The 16,609-nt window shown below is 41.9% G+C and overlaps 1 protein-coding gene across 1 annotated transcript; it reads right to left on the bottom strand.

The window, feature by feature from the left end:
- Window positions 1–393: 393 nt before the first annotated feature.
- On the bottom strand, window positions 394–15,515 carry col9a3 (collagen, type IX, alpha 3). Its single transcript, XM_070840321.1, has 32 exons — window positions 15,450–15,515; window positions 14,486–14,554; window positions 12,973–13,008; window positions 12,234–12,305; window positions 11,997–12,050; window positions 10,226–10,261; window positions 9,697–9,720; window positions 9,463–9,516; window positions 8,201–8,254; window positions 7,958–7,999; window positions 7,784–7,840; window positions 7,561–7,614; window positions 7,378–7,431; window positions 7,160–7,213; window positions 6,992–7,045; window positions 6,814–6,867; window positions 6,674–6,727; window positions 6,535–6,588; window positions 6,381–6,434; window positions 6,055–6,099; window positions 5,909–5,962; window positions 5,719–5,772; window positions 4,913–4,966; window positions 4,758–4,829; window positions 3,977–4,012; window positions 3,725–3,769; window positions 3,036–3,068; window positions 1,830–1,976; window positions 1,646–1,700; window positions 1,366–1,548; window positions 738–815; window positions 394–603 (listed from the first exon to the last, which is right to left on the bottom strand). Exons 1-32 carry the CDS (start codon window positions 15,513–15,515, stop codon window positions 419–421), a joined length of 2,037 nt encoding a protein of 678 aa, XP_070696422.1. The 3' UTR covers window positions 394–418.
- Between the last annotated feature and the right edge of the window lie 1,094 nt (window positions 15,516–16,609).

Here is a 16,609-nt window from a genome sequence, read left to right as displayed (position 1 = left end):
TGTCATCTGCCAGGTGGATGTTAGCGAAGGTGATGGGGGCATGGAAACAACATGTACAAAGTTTTTATACACAAAGGACAAGGACTCATCATTCATTTTCCAGCTGTTTGTAAGTCAAGTCTTGTAATATTTGGAGCAATGCAGTTGTTCTCATGGACTCTTCCGTGCCTCTGTCCACTTCATTTCTGGATGTCGTCTTGATGTTTTCGTCTCTGGTATTCATGTCAATCCTTGGATGTTCCTCTGTTCCTCTCACAATATCACACCTGTAGATGTTACTCTCCCCATCTTGTGATACATGTATTTAAATAAAGAGGACGTTTTTGTGATCACTCTCTTCTTTTATTCCTTCCTTCCCTCCCTCACCTACCACCCTTCCTCCTCAGGGTGGACGGTGTCAGGCTGCCAGAAGTCATGTTTAATGGTTTTTGGGGTTGGAGGATTTTCCAGCGGCTGATGCTCCTTGACAGGCTGATGTATCACAGATTCCAGGAGGTCCCTGGTGCCCAGTCCTACCAACCCTGCCTGGCTCTCCAGGCTCACCTGGATCTCCTGGAGATCCATCACGCCCATCTTTGACAATTCCAGCTACTCCTGGAAGACCTGTGGAGCGCATACAGGGAATGAGCCAAAGACTGCCAAAGTACTGCTCTTCTCTTAATGTGGAAGTGACAACATTAATAATGCCTCCATTCTACCAAAGGTGAGATTAGAGTGTACTGTACAGGGTCACATACCTTGGTATCCTTGGTCTCCAAGTGGCCCATCAATGGCTTTGCCAAGGGATCCCTTATCTCCTTGCTCACCAACATTACCTGTTGTGAAAACAGAACATTTAAATCAGTGGTGGAAATCAGTGCGTTTACTAGTAATCATCTCATGGCCCCTCAGATGCATCGTGATCCCTTGGAGAGGACAAGACCCCTAGGTTGGGAATCACTGGACTAAACTACTGAACTGTAAAAAATATTTTAAACTAGCAATGTACTGTTTACACTAATGCACCAGCGTTAACAATCTGATGATATTATACATAATGATAATATCACATATAAAAATCACAGGGGCTATTTTTCTGCATTATGAGTAGTTTACTTTTGACAGTCCAAGAGCATATTGCTGATAATATTTATGTACTTTAACTTAAGTAGGATTTTGACTCCAGCTCTTTTATTTGTAAGTTATTAGTAAAGTGTATTTTTACATTGTTGCATCTGTACTTTTCCTCAAGGGTCTAAGTACTTCTTCCACAACTGATATCGATAATTAGATCATGTCATTGTTCATCTGAAGCAGAACTAATTAAGTGATTTTTTATGCTCTTACTAATAGATCTAAAGTCCATGCTGTTTTCATTTTTCATACCTCTGGGACCTGGGTCTCCAAGTTCTCCCGGCAGGCCTCTGTACCCTGGTGGTCCTCGAGCACCTGGATGCCCAATTGAGCCAGAAACTCCTGGCTTGCCTGGAGTCCCAGCAGGGCCGGGGCGGCCCACCATGCCTGGAGCCAGGGGTCTTCGAAGGTTAGCGGCCAGCTGTGCAATCTGATCTGCACGTGATAGAAAACACCACAAGGTCAGTTCCCAGCTTAGCATTTATTCAACCTGAGAGTGAATTACAGACAAAGATTGATTGGGATTTCTCACCATCGATCATTGAGCCACACAGCTCTCTGATGTGTTGCTCACTTGCCAGTTTTCCCTGAAACACAAGTAAAAGAGTACGTTCATTCAGGCAGTTTATTAGAAAACATTAACATTTAACATGCTTCCATCGACCAGAAGCTTTTTACTGTTGTGTTCTTATCAAAAAAACAAAAAAAACACTTACAAATACGCCTCTCTTTCCTGCAATTCCAGGCAGACCCTGTTCCCCTTGGAAGCCCATTGGTCCTTGCTTTCCTGGCAGACCTCTTGCCCCAAGCTCTCCTTGAGGCCCCACCACGCCCTTAGGCCCCAGTTCGCCCCGCTTCCCTGGCTGCAATCAACAAGGATTATCGGTTAAATAACTCATTATATTTCATTAAGATGAAGAAATCAATTTCTTGTTGATAAGCCTCTGGTTTGATCGTTGACTAAACACCAACCAAGGAGCAAACTGGGTCTGCTGAGACTGTGCGGGGGCGCATTCATACAGAGTCTTGTTGCTTGATAATTACTCCAACAAGCACGGCAAACAGTTAATGAGACAACAAGAGTGAGGCTCATCAGTAGCGTGCCTCTAATTACATAAATTGTGCAGCGGCTTAATGTGACTCGTCTCTCCCTCGTGGCGATGGCAGCGAACAGGCCAATAAAGCTAAAGCAGTGATACCTATCTCTAATTAATCCTATTAAACCTGGAATGTGAAGCAGAATCATGTGCAATGAGTATGACAAGTGGGCACCAGCTCAGAGCTAGGCACCACTTTTTAATGTTTAGTGAGGGAGTTTGGAACAGACTTGTGCTGCTAATTACACCCACACACAACATCTGATGTAACTGTGTTTCGTGCTCATAGACGGACATGTGGTGTATGTGGAAACGTGGTTTGGAGGGAGCAGATCCATGTAGAGGAATGAAACACAAGCAGGGGGTGGGTGGTAATTAATAGTAATAATAGAGTTACAAGTAGCACACATTAGTAAAAACAAGTACCTTTCATGTTCCTGTTTTTAAACTCTTTATTTGGGTATATTTTTGAGCCGGTGATCTACTTTTTACCTCGATATATTTGCCATTCATACCTTCATTACAACTAGTTTGCTCTGAATGTGTGAATGTGCAGACCCTGGCCACATTTGGCTATACTTTTAAAAAGTTTTATCAGAAACTGCTGTTTTTTCATTACTTTGCACTGGACCGTACACCCTAAATATATTAATATAGAAAGTAACCTATATTTGAGTAATTTATTAACCAGGTACTTTTTTACTTTTAGACGAGTAGGTTTCTTAAATGGTACTTTTCACTTTTACTTCATTTTTCATGGGAGTTATTGTTCTTTTACTTGAGTACAGATGACAAAATGTAAATGAAAACATGGCGGCAGCTCACCTGTCCTTTTTGTCCAACTGGGCCAAAAGGACCCTGAAAGTAAGGACACATGTTTAGTTCAACATAAGTGAAGACTATGAATTAACATTACAGAATATTACATGGCACACAATTAATCACACTTTATAAGTGTAGACAGGTGTTATAAAGAAACAATACAAGTGATGTACTAAAACCAATAAAATAGATGAGAGAATGAAAATCAGCCAGACAACAAATACAATACAATAAATAGTAGCGTAAAACATTTAAATCAAAATCTCAGCCTAAAAAGGTGGGGTTTTTTTTTTTCGCTTTAATGATAATTAAAGTGTTAAAGGCATCAACACTTTCAGTTGCAGACTGTTCCAGCAACTCAGAGCATAAAAACTAAAAGCTGCTGCTGTCTTTGGAACAACTAAAACAGTCGTACCAGAGGACCTGAGAGTGCAAGTGCTTTCTAAACATGTAACAGAATTTTAAAATCTATATGAAAACTGGCAGCAGCCAATGCAAAGACTTTAAAACAGGTCCAATGTGTTTATCTTCCTCTGGCGCTGGTCGGCCTCCGGGCAGCAGAGTTCCGAATTGATTGTGTGACTAATTACCGCTAATAATGACCTGAAAGAGCAGAGCAATGAGTCTCTAGAGTCAATATTACTGCATGTGTTTGGATTGTGATTGGACAGTGAAAATAAGACAATACTTACAGGCTCTCCGTTCTCTCCTGGTAAACCATCACTTCCTGCCACACCCTAGAGAGACAACACATCATCTGAACAATAGTTCCTGATAAAATGATTTGAGCATCATAATTGAGAAAAAAACCGCATTAACCATGTATGAAGGATGTTTTTCTTCCATTCTCTATTACAAGAAGCTGGATGAAGACTATCACAGGGCTTTCACTCGAGGTCATATTTAAGCTTAACCTGCTTGAACTTTGATTTAGAAATACTTACCATGTCTCCTTTGGCTCCAGAAGCTCCAACTGGACCCTATAAGGTTGGAAAAATAAAAGAGAGAGAGAGAATAAATGAGAGCCATGTAGAGACATTTGTGGAAGGCCCGGCTGTGGCAGAAGGAAGGGGGGATGAAGGGAAGTGAGGTGGGCTGATTGAGGGGAACCAGGAGCGCTATGAAGGCCAGCTTTGTTCTGTCCTCAGATCCTGAACAGGAGGCCTTTTTGTGTTTGAGCTCCCTCCTGGCTGTAGTTAGAGTTGGTAGGGCTGAGACTGAGGAGGGACGGCCTGGTTATTGACATACTGTCCAGTGCCCTCTCCTGTGGATACCTACACATCTCTGCTCTCTCTCTGTGTAGAGATACGCTGCTGCGGAGAGACATTTGTTCTATGCTGGAATTTGAAGGAGTGACTCTTGGTGCAGATTTGTTTTGAGTTTTGTTTTGTTTTTGACACACTGAATTAGAGCTGGAACTATTAGTCAGTGAATAGATTGAACATAAAATTAATCTGGTTCCAGCTTCTGAAATCTGAATATGTTCTTGTTTTCTTAGTCTATTCTAATAAAATTAATATGTTTTTGTTTTGGACATTTTAGGACATTACAATGGGCTTTGCTGACATTTTATAGACCAAATTAACTAACAGACTATTCCATAATAACTGAGAGAATATATTTTTATATAATAAGAAAGTTGTTGCCTTAGACTGTATCATGGATTAGACTGGATGACGTTAAGCCCCTGGACACATTTAATATTGGCACACACGTCAAACTCACCCTTTCGCCAAACTCTCCACGGATTCCTGTTGGACCTGGAAGACCTGGATCCCCCAAGGCTCCTTTTACCCCCTGCAGTACATGACACACACATTCATTGAGGTAACTCGTGATGAAAAAACACTGATAATGATTGGTGATGTCATGCAACTGACCTGGAAGCCTTTCACTCCCTGAGGCCCAGCGTTACCTGCTGGTCCAATACCTCCCTGTTGGAAACAGACATTGTCATGTAAACCTACTGGGAAAAAGCATGCAGTAGTAAAACAAACAGCATATTAATGATGTTTCCCTCTAGAAAAAAAAAGGTGTTTTTTTCATTCTAACACTTCAGAGATGAAGAATTAAAAAATGGACATGATGACTCTGTGAGGTATGATTCATTATGCAGTGCAGTATGCGGGAGAAGTGTGTTAATTCCTACGCTGTTTTATCCTTTTTTCCTCGCCGCAGGGCCTGATATGAAAAACAAAGACCTCTCTGTTTATGAATTCCTCCTTTATGAATACCCGCTCTCATCACTGGCCCTTCATTACTATCAAACTCCACCTTAACAAGCCACTGAATCAGTTGCAATACTCTCAGCACTTTTGTAGCAGAATATCATTAACTTCAAAGGACAGTAGTTTATCATCCTGCTAGTCCAGTTTTATCTCGTGCGAGAAAATTCATGCTGTGTGCTGGTTTGCATTGTGGTCTCAGTCATTATGAGCTTAAATATCCACACTTATTAGAAACAGAATGCTTTCAAGTGTTGGAAACTGAGTCTACAATTTACATTCTGCAATTTGGTTACATTTAACAGATGATCATCTGTGCAGTAGAAAGTTTGTCTAATTTGTCTTGTCTACCTGGAGCAAAGATTATTTTAAAATGTCCTGTAATAGATGCATCTGAAGCTTTTATAGCTATACACAACAGACACGTGTACACATAATTTACAGTGTAAGCATTCACTTACAGCCACTCCTCTGGGTCCTGCTATCCCCCTCTCCCCTGGGATGCCAATGTCACCCTGAGAGAAGAGACAAAAGATGGTGTGGACAAGTCAAGAAAGTTTCGAGTCCAGGCGCAACATTGTGGGGTTAAGTGACTTATCAGAGAGGCTGTGACCCAGTAATACCACCCCAAAAAGCCCATCAGATACATACAGGAATACCTGGCTCTCCAGAGGGTCCTGTCTCCCCAGGCTTGCCCGGATCACCCTGGTGGCAAAGAAGGGAAAAGATAAAAGTAGTCCTCCACTGTGCCTATCTTAATTTTAGGTAAGCTGTTTCTATTTGGTTATAATACTCACAACTTGTCCTTTAGATCCCTTTGCACCGGCCTTTCCTTGTAGACCCTGGAATGGAAAATACACAACAATGACTTCACTGCATTAACCCCATGTGATCTGCTTATCAGTTTTTAGGTAAGGAACATGTTTAGGGCATTTAACATTTAACACATAAATGCACCCTTTTCTCTGATGACTAAGTGGGAAGGACTAACTGAGCAAATGAATGAGCAGAATGGTGCTGAAACTAGGTATTACAATCACTGATTCTTAGACTGGAAAATCAAGGCAATGAGGGATTTCAATACTATCCTTCATTATCAATTAGTCTTTCTCAGAATACTTACAGGGAGGCCATTTGGTCCTTTCTCTCCAACTACCCCATGGCGTCCAGCATCACCCTATCAACACAGAAAACACATTACACATTGTGACATTAACTCACTCAGGCTGTGGGCTAATTTAAACCCAAAGCATGCAGAAAGAAAAGGTGCAATTTACCTTCTCGCCATCTAACCCTGGTGTACCATCTTTGCCATCTCTGCCAGGAATACCCTGTCAGACAAGACATCACATGTGATCCTCATGCCTGTGAGGTGATGTGTATTAAGAATATACAATTTTTAAGACAGGCACTTACAGGCTCTCCTTTGGGTCCTGATCCCCCAGGGCCTCCTTTGGGACCAATTTTACCCTGTTGAAAGACACACCAGGGTGTCATTTATACATCTCATAAATATTTGTGAAACTAAGATCCACAATTCAAAGTCTTTTACTTACAATTTCTCCTTTGGGTCCTGTGAATCCCTGTGGTCCCTTTTCTCCAGCGTCACCCTGGGGACATCAGATGAAACACACACAGCTATTCATTGATGGGACCAGTCGTCTATTCTGGTTGTAAACTACAACCAGACACAGTTTTTTATTTTAGCTGTGTTACAAACGATGAGATACTCACTGTCTTTCCGATGACACCAGCGATGCCATGTTTGCCTCTGAAACCAGGCAGGCCCTAGGGACAAACAGAGTATGGGGTCAGACGAAGGCTACTGGGAGTGCACATGTTTAGATATCTGCATTGTGAGTGACAGGAAGTTGAAAAAGGAAGGTTCTAAAAATTACTTACTCTGTCTCCTACAGGTCCCATGGGGCCTTGTAAACCTCTGAGACCACGTGGGCCCTGAAATACAGCATTAGAGCATTGTGAGGACACTTTAAAACATCAAAACCACTCAGGACATTTAATAATTTGTGAAAAGACTGCCTGCCTGTGAACTTATGTGAGGATAACAAGTGAAAAGTAACACAAGAATAGGAACAAAATTGGATCTTTATGTAACTCACCTGCAGACCCACAGTCCCAGGAATACCTGGTGGACCAGGGGGACCAGCATCACCCTAGAGACAGAACGGGACACTTAGGATGGCAACAATTTACAGAAAAACAAGTAGCTGTGCTCAATGAAACAAATATATTACACATAATCACTGACTGCAGCCAAACTCACATTCACATAATAAACTCACCTTCTCTCCATCTTTTCCAAGCTCTCCCTTGTCTCCTTTGTGCCCGGTGTGACCCTGCATAAGGGAAAAAAAACACAGAATTTAATGCAGACATGGGTTTGTGCACGAGGAAATATATTGTGAGGGCGCAGGGTGACGAGTTGTGTACATTCCCACAGACATGTGGAACTGCGTATAGTTCAAAACAAATTTAAAAAAGAGCCATGACAGGAACTTTATTCACCTTGAATCCTGGCATCCCAGGAGAGCCAGCTGGACCAGGTGGGCAGATCGCAGGACACTGCAGAGGACAGAGACAAAACACTGAGGATGCTACACTCACTATCAGGAAGGGGAGGCGTCCTCAGATTACTGCAGTCATAATGCTGCTCTCACAGGTGCATAATTGAAAACTTACCAGAAGGTCACCGCTAAGATCATGAAGAGTACCAGGAAGACCCTGAGAGAAGGAGAAATGACAACACATAGTAAGAGATATTTATTAATGTTGGAGTTAATACGCTTCTGGCTCAGTGCATTTCCTCCCTCACAGTTGGTGAGGTGCACCTGTGACGTCACAGACATTCAACAAGAGATCCACTGGGTGGCAGTGGAAAAATACAGTATAGGGCAATATTGTATTATAAATATTGATACTTACTGGTGGTCCATCAGGGCCTGTAGGTCCAGGAAGTCCTGGAAGACCCTCAGAACCCTGAGAAACAGATAGATAGCACCAAGATTAGTAGCATCTTCAGCATCTCAGTTTAAGATAAGCAATGAGATTTTTAGAGACACTCTGCAACATCTCAGCTGAGTGAAGTCATCTGGTCACAGTTCTAACAATCAGTTGTGGTTGTCCCGGAGGGAGGAGTAACCCTTAAAGTCCTTATTGTCACTTCGCTTGGATCTTTGACCTTCATAGTGTGAGTCTGACACTAGACTGCTGTTGTCAAACTAATCCGTTAAAGTTTCTCTGCGCTGAATTTAAATTTGAGTTTAAGACAATATGTATGAGCATGATAGTGACATCACAACTTGTTTGGATCTTACACGTTGCATGTGCGACCTTCTCCAGCACACATTAACTGCGAATGGATTTTGAAGTAGGAGATATCACGTTAGTTAAACTTCTGAATAAAAGAATATTAGCAAATGTATGGATACTGTATTCGTCAATGAGGGAGAAGGAATAAATGTAATTCTTAAAATAATATTTAACAAGGTAATGAAAAACGGGAGTGGAGGGGATCTTTGATTACTCAAATGAAAAAGTAGATCAATAATACTTCACTAGACGACTTGCTGCATCTGTGTATACAGTGGTAACCATGACGACCGCTGACAACAATCCTAGCACTGACCTGAACTGTATTTCTAATGTTATCACCAAACGTAAGGCTACTTCTGACCAAGACAATAAAACATCTTCACCCCACTTCAAACAATACTGTTGAATCTTCTGTAACTGAACAAGCTTTTGGCTGACTATGAGCTTTGGATCGATCCAAATAAAGAGTGACCCAGTAGTAGTAGTCCACATACTAAAGTGTCCTTCCTCTCCAGCGGTTATTCTTATCCTCCTGCTCCTGCTCCATTATATAGGAATTTAGGGCAAAGTTGCACTGGTTGATTTTAGCAGAACTGTGAGTTAGAAGAACTGCTGGGTCTCAGTCAGCTTTACTCTTTCTGCTGCAGAGGCTTGTGCATGGATTTAGCTGCCATTCTCTATTCACCTAATAAGCTATCTGGATGATAAGTTTTGATGACAGTGTTCTGTGGCCAACTGGGTATTGAATGACGCATATAATAAAACAGAATAGATAACAAGAATGATGTGATTATCTCGTTCTGAATCAGAGGATGTAACTCCTCCATGAGGACGACAGGATGTGTAATAGGGGAGATCAGACAGATACTCACCGCTGGACCCTGGGGTCCGACTCCGCCTGGCAAGCCGTTGGTACCAGGTAGTCCCTGGAAACAAAAGAAACTGGATGTGTGCAAGATATCAGAGTACATGTGTGGATGCACCACACAATCAGGGCTGCAACATTGTGTAACATGCACAAGACTGATACTAGGAAGGAAACAAGCTTTAGCGATGTGTAAAAATGATCATCACAATCTCAGAAGAAGACAGTGCTGTGTACTCACTGGAGCTCCTGGTCTCCCTCTGCCCTACGGAAGACACAGGAAGGCAAATTAAGTCACAAACACAGAGGGGATGATTGGATTTGCTCACAACATCAATATCCACCATGAGATGGATTACAGCGTTAAATCTGTCTTGAAAGTTTGTCCCAGGTTGTTGCTGTGAGGTGGATATGCACTTTTGCAGTTCAGTTAGATCTGAGCAAACTATCATCTGAGTACTCCTGTGACAATATGCGACACTGTCGCTTTCAAAAGTGTTAACCGAGGGCTACCTAAGTCTAATTAGTCCTGAGTCATAGCTTTAAATTTAGAGGAGCAGAATACCAGAACTTGATTGATCCATTTCAGTCTGAAAAGGAGTGACTGCCTTTGGTCCGGGATAAGATGGTATGTATGGAAAAGTATCAAGGAATGAGAGGTCCTCTGGGCTCAAATGGTCACTGTGACATTGGTCAGAGGACTGGACTAACAGCTGCTGTGTACCCGTGTGATGTTTCTTAGGCATTATATAATACGTGGGGGTACTTACAGGAGGTCCGGGTGGCCCAGAAGGTCCAGATTCACCCTGCAGGGAGCAAGGCAAAAAGCCACAAAGAGCCTCTCAGACATAATCAAACAGTGCAAAAGAAACTTTGAGACCTGAACCCTTTGAGCATAAGACTTTCCCATGTGTGGACATAACAGGCATTTACATGCTTTTTCTTTCCCATAATTAATTGAAATGCAGGCTTGTTAATCAAAAAACGCACAACAATGTGACAGTGTTTACTGAGAGCAATTAAAACTATATTAACAGATTTTACTTTAGACCTTTCTGTGAAAGTTTCCTTATGTTCTACATGGTTTTAGCCAACTAATGCGGGCCATTCAGTAGCTCTTTTATTTATTGTAAGGGTGGTTACTATGAGGCTTTGTCTTTGAATTTGTATGTGTATGATGCTTGACACAATTAGCAGTTAAATGCAACAAATGACAAGGAGTGGAGATATTACCTTATTTTATATATATTCTATATAACATTTTTGACGAATAAAACCAGCTTTTAATGAAAACTAAAAAAAGTTGTCAGTGTTCCAATGTTCTGTACAATCCTTACACAATTCATATTGTAGTATTGTTAGCCTTGGAGGACACAATAACGAGTATGTTTTGAGATATACTGAGATATATGTATGTCTTCCTATTTTCTTCATTAACTTCAGTTTGTGCCACTTACTCACTTACTTACTAACCTGCCATGGTCATTTGTCCTCCTCCTCTAACTATTTTATTTGCCTCCCTCACAGCTGTATTTGTGTTGTCTGAGAGGTGAGAGGGCAAAAGACTCCAAATAAACAGGCCTAACATGGTGATGTTACTTATTCGCTGCATTCCTCAGTCTGCAAACTAGACAGCAAGGTAGACTGCCACACGAACCATAACGAACAGATGTGAAGTCGCAGAAAATTACCAACAAATGTAATACAAAGCAGATGTGCCTAAATTTAATTGCGTTGAGACTGTGTTGTGTGGCATCTTTACTGTAGGCTGATCATGTGTGGCTTAGTGAGCTGATATACCGGCGTACACTTGCTTATGATCAGTCTCAAACTCCACCAGTTTGATCCTGTTTGTCTTCCCACAACACTTCAGCACTATGAACCAGCCATGACAGTGTAGTAATCCAAGTAATTAGGGACACTGTGGGGGGAGTATGTGTGGAGGGGAGGAGAGACTGAATACTGAATTTGCAGCCTTACAGCGGAGGTCCCTCAGTCTTTGTTCTTTCATATCTTACATCAAATGTGGGAAATAAAAGTCGTCCTGGTTAATCATAAGATGCAGCTGCAGTGCCAATGTGGTTGTAATTCTGTCTTCTCTCGTATCTCTCTAAGGATAATGCTTGTTTCCCTCAGCATCGGGGCAACAGATCATCATCCCCTACAGCCTTACAGATTGGTGGGAAACAGTGTGCATTCCGGGCCGGATTAGGAAAGCAGCAGAAATAAATCCGATTCTGATCCCTCATTAAAAATATTCCCACCAAGAGGCTGAGCCAGCTTGACAAATCAGGGCTGACAGAGGAACCACAGGCCTTGTCCCTGTTAGACCCTCCTAAACATCTCCTTAGAACAGCACCCAATCAACACGCAGAGTTTTTGCAAACAAATGTGTTCATGCATCTTACTAGTGGCTTATTTCAACTGGTTGATTAATGGGGGGGGCAGTCTGAAGTAGAGAAGGGCATAACATTCAGTTGGGTGCATCTTTAAGCGTATCCTCAGCATCCCAGAAAGATCAATAGACTGAGACAAACTTACTGCTTCCCCTGGGGGTCCATCCTTTCCAGCAGGACCGTCAGGACCTGTCAAACCCTGAAGAGAAAGTGCATCATAGCCTCGTGCTTTGCAGTGATTTTAATTACAATCAGTCATTACAACTTTACTGCAGAAACTACACTCTGTTTAGGCAGTGATTCCTGACATTCCTTGACAAAAACAACAGTGGTGTGTTAATATTAAGAAGAATTGTCTGTTTGTCTTTTATTGGACACTTACATCCACCCCTGGAAGTCCTGGCAGGCCTGGTTTTCCTGCAGACCCTGCTATTCCTGCTTTTCCTTTGGGACCCTACACAGACAGACATTTATGAAGTAGTGCACAAGAAATCAATTATCTAGCCAACTGAGCAGCGGATTTCTTCCTCTGAACATCATGAAATGGAGCCAAAAAAGCGCACTTTAATTTGTTTAGACAAATTTGTGATTTTGGGCTGGATAAGGGACTGTACAAAACTTATTGGGGGGGAGATGGGGTCAAAAAATGTGAGGGGATTGTAATTCTAATTTTGGCAGACTGCGGGGAAGTATAACTTATGGAGAGAGCTGGGGATGGTCTTATTTTTTCCATTTTACGTTTACATTTGAAATGTAATGAAATGTAGTTAATGGTTACAAAGATATTTACATCAGAAAGACAACTTTCACGTGTACCCTGGTTCAATAAGATGCAGTGTGCCATATGCAGAAGATAACAGTTTTATCTCTGTATCAGTGCGTTTAATAATTAATCACCACTTATGTGTACATCAGAAGTTTTCAGTAAGCTTTTACAGTTTACATTGGGGAACACTCTTAAACAAGCTGTACCAATCTAACACTGTTATATTATTTTGAGGTGTCGTGGGGAGGGTGTTACAGTGCTGTCTCCAAGTCAAGAGGAGGGTTCAAAGAAAGCCTCAATAACACAAAGTGAAAGGTTCAGCACCCATCACCACTGCAATCATTTTCATACTTACTTGTTTCCCTGGTAGTCCCGCAGGTCCAGGTTTGCCCTGTTAATGAGAAAGGAAAAATAAGTAATACAGCAAGACAAAAATCTACATTTTATTCATGTATTGTTCATTTGTTGCCACACAAGCGCAGATACTTCCAGTGTCTTTCAGCGTTCTTGATCCAAATTCCTCCCAAACTTTGTGTAACGCTAACAACAGAAGTACTGAAGAGACTGAAGCAGTGAGTCTCTGGCTTGCTTCAGTTTACAGGATATGATATTTAGCCTTTGCTGTGACTGAGGAAGAACAAACTCTACTAAACTGACCCGATGCTCGCTGGTCACATGATAAAAGCTGCAGTTTGGTTTGTGCAGGGGGGCTGAAGGTGCAGGGAGGAGGTGTGAGGTGAAACTCTAGATGGTCTCACAGGGTTGGGGAATGTATGAATGGGCCCTCTGTGTGCCTAAACTCAAGTCACAAAAATAATCACAACCAAAAAGTACTTGGAGAATTCCTGACATGAATATACAACATTTACCAACACTTTGTAAGATGAATTGAAAGGTTTGACAAAAAGACAGAAATGTAGAGGAAGTTAAAAACTTAAAGGGCTTAATGAATGTCTCGTATGTCACTATGGTACCAAAGTTTTTCTTTTTACTTGGCTTTCCCGTAATCCAATTTCCTCCTCTAACTTAGAAAACAAATTCTCGTCACATCATACACTACATGCCAGCTAAACCCCTTAAACAGAGAGGATTCTAGGGGCTTAAATCTCAGTGGCTCCTCTCATAGTACAAACATTTATTCACAATATAAAATGATGAAAAAAGCAGCCTGAATAACATTATACTGAATGAGCTAATATGGCTAACTAAAGAGGAAGTACGAGCCATTCACAGCGTGAATATATATGAGCTTTGAGGGGTTTAACCAGACAGTTTTAAAAATACTTGTTCACCCACAGAGTTCCATTTAGTGGGCACACACCTAAACCCTGCCTACCTGATGTGCACGATCATGATTTCATACTTGTAGGAGGGGCTTTGGGAGGAGTCACTGTAATAAAAACTAACATCTAGAAACATCTCAGCCACATTTATGCACAAAGAAAACACTTTCTACCAAAGGTAACTGAGTGGAAATTTGATTTCAAGTCACGGTATGAAAAAGATACAAAGCCACTGAAGTTTTCTAGTTTCAGGTGATCTTAATGTGTAACTTGAAACACTTTTTTTTTTTTCTTAAAAAGATGAGGGAGATCATTTGTTAAAACATAGTTTTTTTATCTAATCACTGGAGTCGGTTAAATCTAAAATAGGAAAAGTTAAGTTAAGTTAAAGTTAAAAGGTGCATTAGTTTAACAGTTGGACTGAGATTTCTGACATGTTTTCCCTGTTAAATTTTTTGTGGGACTTTTCTCTCACCTGAATCAAGTGTCTAAAGTCAGAGTCGTATACTGTGGAGACCCCAGAGGTTAATCTGTGATTTTGGCCTATATAAATAAAAGCTGATGTGACTTGTCTGGTCAACTCACATCAGTGCCATCCCTTCCTGGTGTGCCTGGGGGTCCTGGTGGCCCACTAGCTCCTCTGGGGCCCGGCCTCTGCAACAGAAAATTCATGAATATCAGGCATTTCTCCCTGAGTGATATTATACATCCACTGTTCCAAACAGCACACGTGCAGGATGTAGCTTGACATGAACTGAATAAAATAGAAAGACATCAGCAGTATGACAATCAATACAAAAGTAAGTAAAAATATAACCAGGATAAAATTAAATAATAAATAAATTAAATTATGTGGCCTAATTCTAAAGATCCTAATAAACACTTTTTAATTCAACTACATCTCCCTTGAAAATGCAAGTAGGCGTGCGTAAAGACGCTTTAAATGTGTCCTTACGCACGACAGAAAGGCGAAATTAGATTTATATGACAACACAAATGAATCAATAGCTTCGCCAAAGCAAAATCAACTTATTTCACTGAGCACTTCTCAAATGAGCTTCTTTATTCTCGGGGAGCCTGAGTGAACAGAGGTGGCATTGTGCGCCGTGGCGCTGATCTCCAATCCGCGCATTCCACAGGTTCAGGGAAAACATAACCCCAGCCTCACCAAATAGTGAGAAAAACGCAGCCACCTGCACACAACCTGGGAGAGTAAAAATAGGCCCACAGAGCCGGAGAGGTAAAATGCCACCCACACTCAGTCAGAGATAATCGTACGAGAGGAATTTGAATTTGGATTCACAGTTTAGAGAAAATGTTGAGAGAAAGCATCAGGTTTTAGGATGGAGAGCAGGCAGGTCAGGCCCAAAGCAGCTGCAAGAGAGAGCGACTGTCATCACTATCACCACCAGCAACATAAGGGATGGTCCTTATGATCAACAGGTGGATCCGCAGGTCTCTTTAACCATTAGCGAGCATAAACCTCTCCCATCACCAATAAGGTATGGCACTGAATCAAAGGAGGGACGCGGCACTTGATGACTCTCACCTGGGCTGAGGTTGATGTCAAAAGCTGGCACAGTAAGAGCACCCAAAGAGCAGAGAACATCGCCATGGCTCCCCGCTCGCCCTCACAAACCCGAGTTTATGCGGAGAAGGTCAAATCCCTGGTTCCCGGTCCTCTCTGGCTCCCCCCCAGCGTCCACAGCGGAGCCTTCCTTCACCTCACGGCGCACAGCTCCTGAATGGCTTTCTCTTTGGTTCCAGATAAACCCGAGCCTCCAGCCGAAGGGGCTGAACTCAATCTGGCTCACTGCACGCAAGGGTGAGGGGGGTGAGGAGGAGTGAGGGAGGCAGCAGGGCAGAGGGGAGACCATTTCTGACACCAGCAAAGTGGGCTGAGCTAAAAACGTTAAAAATATGTGGGGGTTCTTGCTTTGGCCAATCAGAAACTGACCTGAAACACAAATCAGCCATTTCTTAATGGTTAATGGTGCTGTGTGGAAGTACTCTGACTTAAAGGGGCACTGCAGAAGTTTAGTCGGCTGTTACACTTTAGTGAAGTTTGATTTAAAAAGGATGGCTAAAGGAGGCCAAGACATCCTTATACTGTATGCTAAATGCTGGATACTACATTTCCCATGATGCAACTCAACAGCATATCTTCATTAGATCCCGGCACCAAGTAAAAGCCCATGTTGGCAGCACAGACTCCAAATCCAAGCCAAAATGACCCTGATGATGACATCACAATGACACCATTGGGGTTATTTCATACATGCATTTTAACAGGCTGAGTAGTATCCTGCGCCTCGTTGGTAAAACTGGGAGAACTCCCCGTCTCCACTCTAATCTGACAATATGTTTTAGGGGTCTTTTGAAGCACCATGAACCTTCTACAGCACGTACAACCACTTTTTGCAGCAGTGTAGCAGGATGGATGAAAGTTTCATAGTGATGCTTATACTGAGGCCCTGTCTGTCCCCAGATTAGTGCTTCAACCAGCGATTATTTTCTACATCAATGGATAAATACTTTGGTCTAACTGAAAAAAAATACAATTTCCTACAGCCCACAATGATGTCTTCAAACATCTTACTTTGTCTGATTAACAGTTTACTGTCACAAAAGAGCATAAAGAGCAGTAAATCCTCAGAACTGTACATGTGAATTTTTGGCATTTGGGCATGAGAGTGACTTAAATAATTG

Source organism: Pempheris klunzingeri, chromosome 11 (assembly GCF_042242105.1).
Source record: "Pempheris klunzingeri isolate RE-2024b chromosome 11, fPemKlu1.hap1, whole genome shotgun sequence".
NCBI lineage: Eukaryota > Metazoa > Chordata > Actinopteri > Acropomatiformes > Pempheridae > Pempheris > Pempheris klunzingeri.
Note: the sequence above shows the minus strand (reverse complement) of the source record. Positions and strands in the feature narration are given on the sequence as shown.